Source organism: Cucurbita moschata, unplaced genomic scaffold (assembly GCF_002738365.1).
Source record: "Cucurbita moschata cultivar Rifu unplaced genomic scaffold, Cmos_1.0 Cmo_Scf00030, whole genome shotgun sequence".
In the NCBI taxonomy this organism is placed as follows: domain Eukaryota; kingdom Viridiplantae; phylum Streptophyta; class Magnoliopsida; order Cucurbitales; family Cucurbitaceae; genus Cucurbita; species Cucurbita moschata.
The window spans coordinates 470,175-487,862 of record NW_019268546.1 but is presented as its reverse complement, the minus strand read 5'-3'; the positions used below and the strand labels follow the sequence as shown (position 1 = coordinate 487,862).

At 34.2% G+C, this 17,688-nt stretch overlaps 3 protein-coding genes across 5 annotated transcripts in view; 2 read left to right on the top strand and 1 right to left on the bottom strand.

The window, feature by feature from the left end:
• Nucleotides 1–2,886, top strand: part of LOC111464461 (probable methionine--tRNA ligase) — an 8,494-nt gene extending 5,608 nt beyond the window's left edge. The window contains exons 11-17 of the mRNA XM_023108667.1: nt 166–231; nt 357–485; nt 852–995; nt 1,132–1,252; nt 1,806–2,032; nt 2,118–2,219; nt 2,475–2,886. Of these exons, the coding sequence (XP_022964435.1) occupies nt 166–231; nt 357–485; nt 852–995; nt 1,132–1,252; nt 1,806–2,032; nt 2,118–2,219; nt 2,475–2,705 (1,020 nt within the window). The 3' untranslated portion in view covers nt 2,706–2,886. The remainder of the gene's footprint in view (nt 1–165; nt 232–356; nt 486–851; nt 996–1,131; nt 1,253–1,805; nt 2,033–2,117; nt 2,220–2,474) is intronic.
• An 831-nt stretch (nt 2,887–3,717) lies between these two features.
• On the bottom strand, nt 3,718–9,336 carry LOC111464463 (TBC1 domain family member 13-like). The gene is made up of 9 exons (XM_023108670.1): nt 8,810–9,336; nt 8,624–8,716; nt 8,404–8,508; nt 7,682–7,825; nt 6,612–6,710; nt 6,384–6,512; nt 5,569–5,748; nt 4,575–4,691; nt 3,718–4,170 (listed from the first exon to the last, which is right to left on the bottom strand). The coding sequence occupies exons 1-9, from the start codon at nt 9,113–9,115 to the stop codon at nt 4,006–4,008; spliced, it is 1,338 nt and encodes a 445-aa protein (XP_022964438.1). The 5' UTR covers nt 9,116–9,336; the 3' UTR covers nt 3,718–4,005.
• Nucleotides 9,337–13,371: 4,035 nt separating this feature from the next.
• LOC111464464 (putative casein kinase II subunit beta-4) lies at nt 13,372–17,281 on the top strand. 3 transcript variants are annotated; one of them, XM_023108671.1, is made up of 5 exons: nt 13,372–13,915; nt 14,243–14,464; nt 15,105–15,214; nt 15,284–15,449; nt 16,791–17,281. In XM_023108671.1, exons 1-5 carry the CDS (start codon nt 13,684–13,686, stop codon nt 16,919–16,921), a joined length of 861 nt encoding a protein of 286 aa, XP_022964439.1. In that variant the 5' UTR covers nt 13,372–13,683; the 3' UTR covers nt 16,922–17,281. The 3 variants fall into 3 exon arrangements, with proteins under 3 accessions (XP_022964439.1, XP_022964440.1, XP_022964441.1); XM_023108672.1 differs by having other exon boundaries at nt 13,373–13,915; nt 14,246–14,464; XM_023108673.1 differs by having other exon boundaries at nt 13,617–13,915; nt 14,212–14,464.
• The last annotated feature ends 407 nt before the right edge of the window (nt 17,282–17,688 follow it).

Sequence of the window (17,688 nt, the reverse complement as noted above, 5' to 3'; positions counted from 1 at the left end):
TTTTTTTTTTTTTTTTTTTTTTTTTTTTTTTTTTTTTTTTTTTTTTTTTTTTTTTTTTTTTTTTTTTTGTTGTAGGAACAGGATATTTTATGATGTTTTAATATTTTCATCTTCTTTTCCATTCCGTTAATATTGAAATAAAATTGTTCCATCGAATATTTACAGGTTAAACTAAAACAAGGATTGAAATCTGCAATGGCTATTTCAACTGAGGGAAATATATATTTGCAAGTAAGCATAGTCATAGTAATTGACTAGGTTGGATCTTGTTTCTTCTCATGTTCATATTCTAATAAATTTTGATATTTCTTCGCAATCTTTGCCACCCTGACTGTTTATCATGCGGTTTCATTCAGACAGCACAGTTCTGGAATCTTTACAAGGAGGACAAACCTTCCTGCAATCTTGTTATGAGAACCTCAGCTGGACTAGTTTATCTTCTGGCGTGTTTATTAGAACCTTTCATGCCTTCTTTCTCCCAGGAGGTAGATATTCTGACTACTCACTTTCCACATTTCTATTAGCAGTAGAGCGTTAACGTATGGGCTGTATGATCTAGACCATTTTCTAAACTATCTTATGTGTTAACTATTGTCATTTTTTATTTTTATGTTAAAGAATCTCAAATTAGATTATTTATCATTTGGAAGGCAATTATCATTTAACTATGTTTATCTCACTATATCTTTTCTTAAAGAAAATGTAGCATACGATATACATTTATTAGGTAAAATAGTCAAATGTAGGTATTTGGAAATTAATATCTCGTTTTTGTTCTTCTTTATCTCTGTAATTTGTGTATGTACTCGCAGAAAATTATGTTTTTTTAACCTTCACCCATCTCTTTGAAGGTCTTTAAGCAGCTGAATATACCAGTGGAACGGCATATGTCACTTTGTGAAGAAAAAGGAGATATCGAGAGGGCAAAACAACCTTGGAAGATCTTACCTTCTGGTCATAAGATTGGCACACCAGAGCCATTATTCAAAGAATTGGTATGTGCATCATTCCTGCATAGTGTTTATAATTTGCTTTTGTTGATATAATTAGGGGGGTACACAATTGTGATTGTGGACTCTCATTATGCTGAAAGTGAAACTACCATGGTGATAACTAACGTTATTTATCCAGAAAGATGAAGAAGTAGAACTATACAGAGACAAGTTTGCTGGAAGTCAGGCTCAACGCATTGTAAGAGCAGAAGCTGAAGCAGAAAAGCTTGCTGCTCAGCTAAAAAGCACTAACGTTTCAGGTTAGTTAAATTTCACTCTTTTTCTTATCCTAACCGATGTAGATTTTATGAACAAGGTAAATTTTTGGGGTTCTAAAAAGCATTAATGTTATGCGGGTTTTACATATAATAACCCTTTTTAAACTTCAAATTTAAGTTTAAATCTCGTCTTGGTTCTTTTAGCTTCCAAATAATTTTACGTTTAATTCTATGTTGATCCCATACTTCCAAAACATTTATTTTAGTCTCTGAATCTCATATAAGTAACCTTAGTCCTTGTTGTTATCCTGCTTGTCTTATATTTGAATAACTGGACTTCAAATATGTTTATTAATATGTCAATGTGGGCATGTAGTGGAGCTGCATGGGTTGATTAAGACGGATATGGAATGGGCAAATATTTGGCAACATAATAATAGCAAGGACAAAAGTAGTCATGTTCAGAGACCAAAATAGAATTTGAAACTTATTTTAATATGCATTATATAAACACAAGATATTTAAATTTTTAAGATGATATTCTCCTCACAAACGCTTTTCTAAATGGTTCTACTCATTGTTTCTTGATGAGAAGGCAGTGGAAAGAAGCAACAGGCAAAATCCACAGGAAGCAAATCAAAAGCTGCTGTGGAACCAGAAATCACGATTACAAGACTCGATATCCGTGTTGGCCTAATTACTAAAGCTCAGAAGCATCCTGATGCTGATTCCCTATATGTGGAAGAAATTGATGTGGGAGAATCGCAACCTCGAACCGTTGTCAGTGGACTAGTCAAGTACATTCCTCTTGAAGAGATGCAGGTTTTTGTTAAAAGCCCCCCTTATCTCTTCACTTAGATTGTAAATGTTAGTTCTCAAACTCAACATCATAGAGTTTGTTTTGTAGAATCGGAAGGTCTGTGTTCTTTGCAACTTGAAGCCGGCAGCTATGAGGGGCATTAAATCGCAAGCCATGGTCCTTGCTGCTTCCAATAGTGACCACACTAAGGTTAGCAATTTTCACAATTGTTTCGATAATAGCCCTCGGTACTTATTCTTTGCAATTTTTTATTTGTACTTTTCCCTTTCTAATTAAGATTCCTTACTGATATTGGAGACAACGTCAAAATTTTCATAATGTAAAGTAAAATCTTTGAACTTATTATCTGTATGCTAGCAAATATGATTAGAACTAGTGCAAGTAAGCAGAACCATTCAAATCATTGTATGATTTCCAACGGTTTATATAATATGTAATGTTCAGGTCGAATTAGTCGAGCCACCGAAAGACGCTATTGTCGGAGAAAGAATTAAATTCTCAGGATTCGAAGGCGAGCCCGACAGCGTGTTGAACCCGAAGAAGAAGGTATGGGAGACACTGCAGGTAGATTTGGCTACTAACGCAGACCTGGTGGCATGTTTTAAAGATATTCCATTTACTACATCTGCTGGTATTTGCAAAGTTTCCTCTATTTCTAGTGGCTCTATCAGGTAGACCAAAAATCTCAGTCAGAGGACATCGTTTTCCAGGTTTTGAGTTTTTTCTTTCTGGCAGTGTTTTATTTTAAATATTTACTTTTTTCTTGTAATTTGAAATATTATTATTATGCTTTATTTATGGGATGATTGGCGAATCAAATTGTCCCACGTCATAGAAAGTTTTATTCAGGTCCTCAGCTTATTTTATGGTTGAAAAATAACAACTTTTTTTTCAATTTTTAAATATGGCTTTTGCTTCATTCCTGATTAACATTTGCTTTGGATGGCCATAGAAGTGATTATTAAAGAAATTAATTTTTTTTTATTAGCGTTGGGTAAAATTAATTTATATATTGATTTTCAAAAGCCATTAGCTTTCTTAAAAATCTCGTGAGTTTTTTATTTTACTTTTTTTTTATCCATACATCCTCTTTTCTTTTTAAATTTTTTGATTTAATTTGTTTCTTCTATATTATTTTTGTTAAATTGTTAATTTAGTTTCTATAATGTCATGGTTTGATAATAAATAGCCCCCAAAGGTGAACTGAAGAATGACAAGGGAAATGGATCCTGTTTATTTTTTGTATGAAAAAATTCCAATTATAATTTTGAAAATAATTTTAAAATATTGTTCTCTAAATGAAAGATCATAATGTAAATCTTTTCAAAAATCAGGATTATTGATTTCCCAACAATTTTCATCATTTTGTAATATACATTTTAGAACATTTATAATCATAAATAAAATTTGAAAAAGTCAATTGTATAAAACTTTCATTTATTTATTATTTCTCTGAAGACGAGAAGATTTGAGACGATTTCACTAATCATGTCATAAATCTCGATCAATAATGGTGAAAAATCTTTCAACTTTCAGAGTCACAAATATCAATGAATTCATACTTGAATTTTCCACCTAGGGGTGACAACAAAGTTGAGCCTATTCGATTGCAAACATTTCTAGAATACCTCTAATAAAGAGAATCATGGATGCCAAAGAAAGAAAGAAAGTAAACAAAACCCGAAGAGAAGTTCAACCAAGGAAATTGAAATAAACAATGAGCCAAAATTGTGCAACTACACAAGGATCGGAACTTGTTTCTAGATATCAATCACTAATCTCTCAGAAAAAGATACACAATTGTCCTGTAAACACAAACTACAAGTCAGCACCTAAAGAACAATCTTTTTATATCCTGCCCCTATAAGTCATTCTCTCAGCCAACATTTACATCCATTAACAGAACCAAACTAGAACGTTTTAGAGAAAGGAAGAATCAAACGGGAAATCGATGCACTACGTGTGGAAAAGGAGATCAGATTGACGGTTGTTTACGCAACTTGTTTGCGACGTAGAGCAAATGACTGATGTTCGCTGGGGGGTAGTGTTGGAGCAGTTTGAGATTTGCTGTAAAATCGCCTGCAAGTAGGCGTCTTCTAATGAGAATCAACATCGAGCAGCATATTCGGAGAAGTGTTTCCTGCAAATTGATTGAATATCAAGTCTAGTTAGATTTAATACAATTAGTTTTATATTAAGTAGAGTGAAACATTTTCATTTCATAATCGCCCTAGTCCCCCACAACTACAAATGCATACAACAGATTCACCAAGGAGTAACTCAACAAGAAAATATATTCAAGTTCGCACAGCGGGTATGGTAGAATTCTCCTACACTTTTGAGCACGTTTTCGCAAAATGCTCGTGCATTTATAGAGCATGTTGTTATCATGTGCAATCTCTTGTATTATATATGCACAAGCATTGTTAGAAATGCCTAAATTTCTGATGACTACCAAAAAGAAACACAAAAACAGAATGAAGCTCATCTAATACAAATAGCTCTCCGAAGGTAACTTGAATCTGAAAGAGAAAAAAAACTTACTAAAGGCCCCTCAGGATCACTCAAAATTGTATCCCAAATGTGGAGGCTGTCTGCAAAATTGAACTCTTGGGTCAAGAGGAGAGTGATCCACCTAAATGCATAAAACTGGGGGTTTACCTGTCATTCAACAAAACAGAAGAATACAACAAATAAATATATTGTTGAGAAACAAATAACAAACTTCATTTCATAACATATGTAGATATTAAGATATGAAAACTGGAATCTACAAAAATAGTTGTGCAAGATAAAATGAGCTTAAATTATAGGTTAAACTCATATAAAGCAAGGATGAGAAATTTGTGCCAAACCGAAGCCTAACTCAAACGGTTAGGGTCATAAGTTCAAGCCTCCTCCACCGTACTCGACATAATATTCTAAAAAACAAAGACTTACAAGTGTAAAAGATAATAAGTAGTTAAATAGATCTTCTGTTCCAATCCTTCCTTCAAAAACAAATACATAAGTATAAATAGGCAAAAATTGGGCAATATGAGGAGTCGGTTTGCTTCAGCACGTAGATATTATTTCTTTAAAGATTTTAGAAGATTTTCACAGATCACTCTGAGGCTGATGTCTTAGCAGACACAAGAAATCTTTTCAATCAAAATGTTCAAAAGATGTGGTTTCACATAGAAAATGTAGAGACCACAACATTATTTTCTTTTGAGAAGAAACAGTCTCCAATGAAGTAATAAAGGAATTTAAAAGAGGTGGTGGTAAATATTGGGAACGGTAAAGAGAAAATGAGTGAATGGCCATACGAACCATTGTTCTTTTAAAAGAGAAATATAAGGACTCTAATGATCCACAATCAAGAACCAAAAGAATATTTCAAAGCTGAAGAGACTGATCAGAAAACTTTGCCTTTACAATTTCAAAATTATCATGAAAACCTAAGTGCTTTAAGTTTTATCATTTCAAATTAGATTGCACAACTCCTATAGGATTAATCATCAAAACAGCTAAGAAATTAAATAAAATTAAACCCTACTTTGGTTGTTATCTCAAGGTGACGCCAGAGCTCTTCATCATGCTCCTTCAGAAGTTCAGATAACTTTGAGATTGTGGAGCGGATTCCCACAACACTATTATCTAATTGCTGGCAGAAATGATCCCTAAATCCACTCAACAACTCAACAAAACAAAAGAACGTGTCTGCTTCAGCAGATGCCTGAAAATTTAACAGTAAAAGTCAATTATGAAAAAACGTAACAAAAAGTTTGTATGGTCAGAAATAGATTTGTTCATGGTTGACGCTAATTTGGGTGTAACCGAGTTAACAGTAAAAGTCAACTTCGTGGTGTGACCGAATTGAATCTTCTTTATCTTTCAACAAAAATGTCATTTTACTTCTGATAACCAGACAACACATGATCATTAAGGGAAAAAAATCCATTTAAAGAAAGAACGTTTTCTCTAAAGACCTTTTTTCTGTGATACATGCAAATGATGACAAAGGAGAGGTACTGGTTCCTCTATGGAATATCATCCACTAAAGATATTCACAATTGAAATGAACTTAAACAAATTTTTTAAAAATAAAACTTAACTTAAACAATTCATCTCATAGGATGCACGCATAAACTACCATAGCTAGAAAAAGTTTGTCTAATGGTTCAAAGTGAAAAATAAATGAACAATCCATTTAACTCTACCAAACCAGATTTCCATTTTATCAAAATGTGTCCATATAGGCATTAGGCAAAACGACCAACTTATTTAGGTGCTTTTTTGCAACAATACAGAGCTAGCATGACCTATATCCAAATAACCATCAGGGGGATGGGAGATGTAAAGAAAAATTACCGCATTATCCTCATCTGGATCACTTCTAAATACATAGAATAGAGGAGCTAAAAGTTCATTCATCCCTTGAACATATCTAATTCCAGGATTCAACTTCGCAAACACAATTAAGATGTTTCTCAGAGCCTCCTGAAAGTACAAAACATTATTAGCATAAGATAAACGTCCAAACCTCTATAAAGCTCATATTACCCATGTCAATTATTTATGCAATAATTAAAGACTAACCTGGTTAGATTTTGCAAGTGATGAGTCCCCAGAGAAGAAGTGCATATCTGGATGAGTACGCTTCACATCTCGGTCAATCTGTTCTATAATCTCAGAGTCCTATCAGGTAGGTGATAAATAAGACAACTAGAATGATGTTATAGTACATGATCATACCGTTATATAACTGTAAAACAGTGCAAACAGAAAAGACATGAAACACAGAGACAGGATATGACTGATCCACTGTTGAAGTAAATATAAAAAATCTAGTAAGGACACAATCTCGGAAAAACAAAAAATTAGCATATTTTTCCATAAAAAGAAGATATTTGTCAATTTCTATCAAAGTCAAGGTTCTGAAAAAGGAGGTCATTGCATAACTTAAGAGGGGGTAATTTTCAAACGAATCTCCTTAGGATTCAAGTACGGAGTGCACAACCTGTAGAACAAATCCTCTTCAAGCAAGTTGGTTTCAAATGAATATCAATCTATCAGTTTCTCAGAAAACCAAGTATTCAAGTGCTGTAATGTCTTTATCACGAAAACATCTCTTTTAAAATTGAGTTTTCTGGTCTTTTGATTTCCCATTCCAATTCCATGTATACTTATAAGGGTTCAGTTCCATAAACGGTTGACCCATGCATAAGGTTGACTATTTCTCATCAAGCAATCCCTAGAAGAGAACTCATAGAGGATGATCACATAACTGAAATGTTCAAGTTCAACTAGAAAATTAAGAATTTATGAATGGCATGGTTATTCTAAAATCAGCAAAAGTCATTCCATCCTCCTAAGAATTCATAAAGTATAAGAAAATGTTTAATTCTTTAATTTAGGATTGAAATCAACATAACTACTTTAGTCCAAAGTTCATCATACTGTTCAATGAAAATTTCATCCTAAGTTAAAGGATTCGGTTTAACAAATAATTAAAGTTCACAGAATTATTTAGATTAAGAGTTCAATAAAGAGCGGCCCAATAATTTTTATATAAATACTTTTTCTGTGGGTATATTTATTACAACAGATTTCATAAGATTAGATAAGGGGATAAACATTTTATACACGAGTTTAGTAATAAAGGATACCTGGAAGTACTGGTTCCAGATGCTGGTTTTCCCAAGACTTAAAGGATGCTCCTCTTGACTTATTTCTGACCTTGAGAGCTGACCTTTGTTTGTTTCATCATGCTCGTAGCTTTTGGCCTTCTCCAACCTCCTGGAAATTTCTGACTGACTAGCCACAAAAACATTAAGAAAACCATGTTCGTACATACAAACAGGTAATACAAATTGCAGCGTATCCTCTTTTACTTTGTTTACTATATGGGAACAAATATAGAGAATAATATACTGATATTAGGTATAAAACAACTGATATTGTCTGTATTAAAATTATTGCATAGAAGGGATAGAGATATACTATCATGTTGTATGCTAATATATAGAATGAAACTACTTTCTAAATTGGTGACTATCCATAATAAAGTAAACAAATGGAGAAGAGGTCCACAAAATACCTCATTGTCTTAAAAAATCCAATTTTCGGCAAGAACAAATGCTATCTAGGAAAATGGGAAAGAAGAAAAATGTTTGCAATTCTCTCCTATTAATTTCCAATTTGTAAACAAGAATTTTCAGTTCACAAAGCTAAGCTATCAGCTCCATTAGATATATTTTACCCCTTGCCGGGTGTACTGTAAAATGGAAAGGACAATAGAGGAGCGGCTAAGCCACAGACAATTAGATGAATCTTTCTACAAAATGTTAGAGACCAAAATGGAGGGTGAAAGTTCCACAATATGACTTACAGGATTCATCAAAAGCTCTTCTTTAAAATGCTTGTATTGAGACCTCTTTTTAGCTAACTCAGAAGGCCAGAATCCACGATCTGGTGGCAGATAACCCAATAGGAGCTGTGATCAATCAAATGAACCATTCATAATTTATTTTGGACTCTTCACGACAAATCTAGCTAAATTTGCTTCAACAGATAATTTTGACGCACAATAAAAACTACAAAATACATGCCTTCCAGACGGTTGAACGAATTCCTGCACCATCCGGTATGCCCTGAGACGCAATTTTACGCAATTCACGCAGATTTATGACCTTCTTCGACAACTGCATCCAAAAGATATGAAACAATCAACAACTAAAAGGAATAAGAAAAATAAACAATACAATTCATGCAGATCATCGAACGAAAAGGCAAACCTCAACAAGAAGCTGCGCCTGGCGAGATACGTCCTCAGCAGAAGGACCTGAGGGAGTGCCATTATCGTCGTTGCTGACATTGTTATTAGCCCTGGATTCTCTAGTATCAGACTTGGGAGACTCGGTTCTAATGGCAGTGCTCACAGACGGAGGAGGAATCGGAACCGGAGGTTCGACAAAAGGTTCCGGCGACGACGTGGTGGCGGCCGGCTCAGAATTGTAGCGGTGGAGGCGATCGTCGTCAACGGAAGGAGTGGAGGACCAGAGAGAGCTATTCAGCCAATCCGGCACACGTTTCTTCACCATTTTTGATGTTGCGAACGAATTCAAAACAAAATTACTGCAACAAATTGAGATGAAACTGATCGATTGCTATTGTCCTCAACCTCTCGCTTCGATTGCTAGGGTTCCGATCTCAGTTTCCTCCATTCTTTCCCTTTTCCGATTTAATTATTCGTAAACATTTTCTCCTCGAGTTTGCCGTTGCCTCTCTGAAAGGGGGACACTCTGTGGACGAAAGTGGGAGAAGGTTGGAAAAGCTTTAGTCACCGAGGCCTACAGGGAGTTTCATGACCGACAAATAACAAAACGCCACGTCATAATGCGAAAAGTATGGAAGCTCTCACAACTGGTTTCGTTGATGCATTTAACGGAACTGTAAATTTCAATTTCTTTCCTTAAAAATTTTATTTTTTAATTTTTAATTTTTAAAGATAATTTAATATACTTTTTCCAAACCATTTTATTTTTATTTTTTTTAAGGAAGGTTATTAAAATCACTTTATCTTATTTAAAATCACTACAAAAATACATTTTTAATTATCTAAAATCAATTTTATGAAATTAAACACTAATTTATTTTTTAAACAGTAAAAATTTTAATATTATTTTAAAATATATCCCCAATAATTCAAAATTATAAAAAGCATATTCCAAAATAATTGGTATATCTTCAAATTTACATACCTTTCAAAATTTCTTACTTATTTTATGAAATATTGTCATATTATCTAAATTTTGTTAAATAAAATTTCTTCCCATAAAGCATAATTCAAAATCCAAAAGATATAGTTCAAGTTTTTTTTAAAAAATGAAAATTAAATAAATAAAACGGTCTGTTAGGATGCGTCAGCTGCATAAATCACTGTACTTCCACTTGCCACCTAATGATAAACCGTGCATACATCACTGCACTTCCACTTGACACCTATCGTGATGATAAACGGCTCATCTCGCCGTGACCTTCTCTTGAATTCTCAAAACTTCTGTCGCTCCATCCCCGCAGGGGCAGAGAACCCATCGCTGTCTTGTCGCTCCATCCCGCATGGGCAGAGAATCCATCGCTGTCTCGGCTGTGCTACCAGAGGCTCTGGGGAAGTCGAAATAGGAGAGCACTCATCTTGGGGTGCGCTTACTACTTAGATGCTTTCAACAGTTATCCGCTCCGCACTTGGCTACCCAGTGTTTACCGTGGGCACGATAACTGGTACACCAAAGGTGCGTCCTTCCCGATCCTCTCGTACTAGGGAAAGGTCCTCTCAATGCTCTAACGCCCACACCGGATATGGACCGAATTGTCTCACGACGTTCTGAACCCAGTCACGTACCGCTTTAATGGGCGAACAGCCGAACCCTTGGAACATACTACAGCCCCAGGTGGCGAACAGCCGACATCAAGGTGCCAGTGAGAGATTTTTCTATCTATTTTTTAAAAAATTACGTTAATTTACAACTTTTATCCCTATAATTTGAATAAAAAATAGAATTTCATATCTAATAAAACATTATAAATATGAGAATTTTATCAAATCATATAGATCAGACCCATTTAGAATCCTACAGAAAGAGGGTGACGAATTTTATAATTTAATTTAAAAATGTATATTAATTTTAATAAATAAATTGAAGACTTTTAGTCTATTATGAGTCCAATAATTACATTTCTCCAAAGCAAAGGCAGGGCGAAGCAAGAACAGTGCAATTATGTCTTATTAATATCTCTATTATTTTTCTTTGTTAATTTATTGATATATTAAAAGGTTGGAAAAAATCTAAATAATTATTTATTTATCTAATTATCTGGCTATATAGTTGTAAAGCAGAAAAAAATGAAAGAGAAAAATATAAAAGGAATAGAAACTTTATTTTATGTTTATATATTAATCCATAAATTAAACTATTTTTTAATTCATTTGTCTAAAATAGATGAAATTATGAAAACTGTTAATATAATTTTTTAAATAAAAGCTTTAATAAATATAGCATCTCATATTATAAAATCATTTTTCATATTATAAAAATAATATTAAAAAGTTTAAAGACAGCCGATAGAGTCGATGAGAAATTGACGATTTTCACCTAAGAATTTTTTTTAATTTTTTATAAATGTAAAAGTTGTGTATATTTATTAAACATATTACTAAGAACATTTTTTAAATTCTTTATAAAAAAAATAATTTAAAAAATATCTTTTAAACATGATTAATATTTTACCTTAGGTAGGGTTGAGAGTTGAGGAGCAATGATCTTTACTCAAAATTGGGCCACTTGAGCCCAAAATGCTGAGGCCCAATAACGGCCCACAATCCTTCGACAAGTGAGCTTCCCCATACTCAACGACGTTGAAAGACTAATTTCCTTCGCCGTTTCAATCTCTGGAATGGACAGAATCTGAATCGTCCCGCTAGCCCTAACCAATGAACTCGAAAAAAACAGAATCGAAATTCGAAATGCGAAATAGATTTCGCTCGATTACCGTATTGATTCTGCTACAGCTCCAAATGCGGGAAGAAATTCGATAGCCAACCGTGCGTAATCGAATTGTTCCGCTCGAATGCACCAAGTTCGCCCTAAAATCTCCAAATTCATCGATCAATCTACTAGCCCTAACCAATGAATTCGAAAAAACTTATCAAAATTCGAAATGCGAAATAGATTTCGCTCGATTACCGTATCGATTCTACTACAGCTCCAAATGCGGGAAGAAATTCGATAGCCAACCGTGCGTAATCGAATTGTCCCGCTCGAATGCACCAAGTTCGCCCTAAAATCTCCAAATTCATCGATCAATCTACTAGCCCTAACCAACGAATTCGAAAAAACTTATCAAAATTCGAAATGCGAAATAGATTTCGCTCAATTACCGTATCGATTCTACTACAGCTCCAAATGCGGGAAGAAATTCGATAGCCAACCGTGCGTAATCGAATCGTCCCTCTCGAATGCACCAAGTTCGCCCTCAAATCTCCAAATTCATCAATCAATCAATCAATCAACTAGCCCTAACCAATAAATTCGAAAAAACTGAGTGAAAATTCAAAATGCAAATTGCGAAATCGATTCTGCTCGATTCCGTCACAGCTCCAAATGCGGGAAGAGATTCGATATCCAACCGTGCATAATCGAATCGTCTTCTTTGTTCTCTGCCTGTGAAGTTAGAGCTCTGATGCTCTTGATTTCAGAGAGGTTTTCGGGGAGGGAAGAAGGTGGAGGATCGCCGGCCCCTGATTCGTTGTTAACGTAGCTTGATCTTAGCCTTTCCTGATTCGTTGTTAACGTAGCTTGATCTTAGCCTTTCCTGATTCATTGTTTACTTAGCTTCATTTAAAAAATATTATTGCGTAGTTTTGGATGAAAAATCTGTAGATTTTTTTTTTTTTTTTGGTTTCAAACGTACTTTTGAATTTTTAATAATTTTTAAAGAATATTCTCAAAATTTTTACTAATAACTTAATCATTTTAAAAATATATCCAGAAACTAAAAAAAAAAAAAGAAATTAACACTCTTTACCATATAAAAAAAGTTAAAAAAATTTATTATCGTCAATAATATAGACGAAAATCTATTCATCTACCCCTCATATATTATCTTTAAACTTTTGAATATTATTTTAAAAAGTTTATGGATATTTTTTAAACCTGATATGATAGAAGTAATTTTAATTTTTTAAAAAAATTTAGGTGTTTTTTTTATTTTTTTTGAAGTTTTTTTTTAAATGTGGTCGATGAAACTTTAAAAATTTAAACTATTTGAAAGTTTTATGATATTTTTTTTGAAATTTTAAATTTTTTTAAACAATTGTGAGGTATTTTAAATATTTATTTTAAAAAGATTTTAAACATTTATTTGAAAATTCAATTATGCTCTTAGAATTTGAACATTTTTAGTTTTACGCTCAAAATTTGAAATTAATTCGAAAATATTATTTTAAAGAGATTTATTTATAAATTGGGTGGATGTTGATGTGACGGTTAATATGAAAATTGAAATAAATACGTGACATAGTTTACAAAATAATATAAAAATAAATTAATAAATGGTTTTGTTTGTGAATATCTATGATTTATTTCAAGGAAAAAAATATTTTTTTTAAAGAATAAATATTTTAAATCTGGATAAATACAACACTACCGACCAAACTTGTGACCTAATTTTTTAAAAAGAAATATTTAAATTAAAACTTTATTCCTCGGTCATTTTAAAATTAAAAAAAAAAGGAAATAATAATATATTTTTTAATTAAAAAAAATCAATAATACAATTAACTTTCCGCCTGAGCAATCCTTTACTAAGCTCTTTGTTTTTCGTTTCGTTTCAGAGAGAGAAAGAGAAGCGAAAGAGCACTGGTCTCTTCCACTTCTTCAAACCCTAGAAACCTCTCCTTCCATTGTTCTTCATCAAACCCTACTGTTCTTCCCCCCTTTTCCTCCATTTTTCACTTTGCTGTTCGCTCATGCATATGAATTCATCTGATTTTCTCTTCTGAAAAGCCCTAATCTCACCTTCTTCTTGGGAGGGTGGGGTCCCTCCATCAGTTGGTTGAATTTGAATTTGAATTTGAATTTGAATTTACGAGCTGTGATTCGTTGAAAATATGTATAGGGATCGAGGAGGCGGAGGGGGGATTGGTGGTTCGTCGAAATCGGAGATCGATCGGAAGCGTATCAACGATGCTCTTGATAAGCATCTGGAGAAGACTTCTCCGTCTACTTCTAGAGGTCTTCATAGTAAGGAGAAGGAGAGGCTCTCTGTACCCTCCACTTCGGCTGGTAAATCACAGCTCGATCATCGTTCCGTGTCTCTACCCAAGAATAAATGCTCTGATGGTTAGTGTTGGTTTTGTTCCTCCTCAGTTTCGATTTTTTATTTTTTTATTTTTTTTTTATAAAGAGGATCTGGAGCATTCAATGTCTCCGTTTCGTGTTTTGGAAACTGTACATAAAAATGAACTGAACTGGAAATGCATTTTTGCGTAATGAACGTTCTTATTTTTTACTTTTGTTATTAGTGTGTTATCCGATGATTGAGTGGTGCTTGGCTTTTATGGCAACATTATTTTGTCGGGAGATCTTAATTGCGATTGTTTATCTTCTTCTTCGTCACCTTTTTATTTCTTGTAGAGTTTGTTGTATCTAACAAGTTTCCGATCATAGCAGAGGAATCTGAAACAGACAGCGAAGAGTCGGATGTCAGTGGCTCAGACGGAGATGATACATCATGGATTTCTTGGTTTTGCAATTTGAGGGGAAATGAATTCTTTTGTGAAGTTGATGACGAGTACATACAAGATGATTTCAATCTTTGTGGCTTGAGCAGTCAAGTTCCGTACTACGACTATGCACTTGATCTTATTTTGGATGTTGAATCTTCTCATGGTGAGACTATCATGTCCCGCGCTTAATTTTTGTTTTGCTTGTGTTTTAATGAATGTATAAAGCTTGCTCCCATAAGCTTTTTTGAATTCCATAATATCATTTGAAGTTCAGTTTTGTGTGTGAATGCTTGCTGCGCTATAATAGCATTACAAAAGAATGTTGTTTGCGTTTGAATCTATTCTAGGTTGTACAATAGTGCCTTTGAGTTCTAAGAATTTTGAATATGATGGGTAGCTTTGATTGAGTTTTCCATGAATCAGATGGTTGGAAGATATCACAATCCATTGTTAGAAAGTTAAGAGTTTTTTGATAAGCATATCTTTTACTAACTGATTGATTTTGGAATTGTTAGTGGAAGTTTTACTATTTTTTGTGATGTTTCCCGCTTATTTCAGTTGCGAAAATTAACATGTGCCTTGTAGTGAGAAAATTTTAGTGTGCACTGTTTATACTTGTAGAAAAGGGGCTTAAGGACATATGTGTTTCTTTCCACACATTAATCAACCCCGTCTTACTTCTCACTCCTTCTTTGGAGGAACAATACTACTACATAGTTCATACTTCCTTTCTTTGTTCTTTCGTGCTAGTCCATTTTTTTATGCGATGTTTTTGGTCTATTGTCTGTGTATGGTCTGTGCAGGTGACATGTTCACCGAAGAACAGAATGAATTAGTTGAGTCGGCTGCTGAGATGCTGTATGGTCTTATTCATGTCAGATACATCCTAACTGGCAAGGGAATATCTGCAATGGTAATTTCCTATACATGTTTCTTTAACTACTTATTTCTCCCCTATGTTTAACTAATTAGAAAAATAAAGCTAGAGAAGTTTAAAAACTATGACTTTGGGAGGTGCCCAAGAGTGTACTGCTGCGGACAACCATGCCTTCCAGTTGGGCAGTCAGATATTCCCCGTTCAAGCACAGTAAAGATATACTGCCCAAAGTGTGAAGACATATATTACCCTCGTTCAAAATATCAAGGCAGTATCCTTTTTATAATCTATCATGTCTTGTTCTTCTGCTTCGTTTTCCCCTTCCTCTTGTAACTTTATTTTCATATATAATTATTTTGATTCTTTGCTGCACGTCTCTATGCTTTTGTTGTTGAATTCAAAGTGAAGCATGGCATAATTTTTTTTATTTTATGTGATTGATTTTTCCTATGGTTTATTTGTGTCAAGAGCATGTTTACTTTCATAATTTTTTTTTGTAATGTTAATGTCTTTCCTATTGCAAATGAAGATAATATTTGTTTATACTATTCTTCCAGTGATTTCTTTCCATGTGGATTCTTATTTGTGATCACAAACTGAGTTTGTATTTTGAGAACAAATGAGCCACAATTATGACAGATTTTTGTGATCAACTGTTAATGCAGTTCAACACGATGTATCAATGCATTGATAATCATTAGTCGTTGATATGCAGAAAGTTAGTTAATATATGTCTTTGTTCAAGTTAGCCGTCTGTAAGTTCTAAAAATTCCAAAGCAGTACTGTAGAACCATTGCAAAGGAGGCCCTCCCTTACCGCAAGATTATGGTCACTACATTCTCAATTGATTCATCTTTGAAAGATGCTTGATCATACTTGGTTCTATAATCTCATGGAAACACATGCTTTGTGATAAATAGATAAAAAAAACGCCAATTTGCATGCTTCTTTGTTTTGTTGAGGGCTATGGTAAATCTGTAGCCAGTCTCAGATTCTCACCAAGTCTTACATTTCTCGATATTAAGAGAATAAGGGTGGGTTTTGGAATGATTTTCAGCAGGTGACCCTTGCTTTTAGCTAAATAAAAACACTTGTTATTATTATCTGTGTCTTTAGCAATTCAATCAAAAGTGGTTTTGGAAATTCTGTAAACACATAAAGTGCTTTAAGGGTAAGCACATAATTAGTGTATCTATCTAAAGTACTGATAGAAGAAGAGAAGTGATTTCACTTGATGCCCATTTTTCTCGAAAGTCACCCCTTCCCTGATATGTGATGATAGGTTAGAGTTGTCATTTCAGACATTCATTGGGCTGGGAATGTATATGGAATATAATTATAAAGCTTGCATCAGATAAATTTTGCTTCAAAATGGGCTGGGAATGGATTTGTTACTCGATCCTTTATTTTGGTAATGGTCCTGAACTTATGGTTGGTGCTCTCCAGCAAATTTTGGTGACTTGAGTTCCCTTTTTTTCTCTTTGCTATTGAATGCTCTTGCTAAACGTCTTTTTATGAACCATTCGTGCAATTTTTATTGCATGGTTGATGAACTGTTGATGTACACATGTAGTTTCTTGTGCTCTTCAAGATTTCCTTCACCTGGCCTAAGATATTGATGGAGCATATTTCGGAACCACATTCCCGCACTTGTTCCTGATGACATACGGTCACCTCAAGCCACAAAAAGCAACACAGAGCTATGTTCCCAGAGTTTTTGGCTTCAAGCTTCACAAACCATGATTGAGTTGGAGAGCATCATCATCTTGGGTTCAGATCTTCAATATTCATCCATTTGCAAATGCGCTGCCCGGTGCAATACTTCTAATAAAGGACACTGCCGATATGTGCTTACTCATCATGGTTCTTCCTTCCAACGTTCAAGGTAAAAGCAGTTGTTCAGAAAGTATTAAAATGATTATTAAACAAAAATGTTCGCAATGCAAAATTGTCATAGTAGTAGAACATGCCTTATTTTCTTCTTATTATTGTCATTTCATGAAAATAAATAGTGTTTGTAAGTTTATTTCTTCTTTATGGGTTGTTAATCAAATTACTTGCTGTTATTCCTTCCAGTCCTTGTACTTGATTCTTTTTCCTTGATACACCTTAGTTTTAAGCCCCCCTTACCCCGCCATCTCTGAGTAGTTGTAATAAGAATTCATCTCTTACTTGTAGACTTTTTAGGGTATGATTTGGTTCATGATTTTAGGAAATTTTTGCTTCTGATGTTCTTCTGCAGTGAAAATTTTGAGTTGCTTATGTTTTTTCTTTTTGTAATGTGATTGATTCATGGTATTGTTAGATAATGTGATTGAATCACTCAAGTATTGTGTTTAATATCAATTTCTTTGGGGGCCTTTGTGGATTATAATTATGAAACTCCCCCCCCCCCCCCCCCCCCCCCCCCCCCCCCCCCCCCCCCCCCCCCCCCCCCCCCCCCCCCCCCCCCCCCCCCCCCCCCCCCCCCCCCCCCCCCCCCCCCCCCCCCCCCCCCCCCCCCCCCCCCC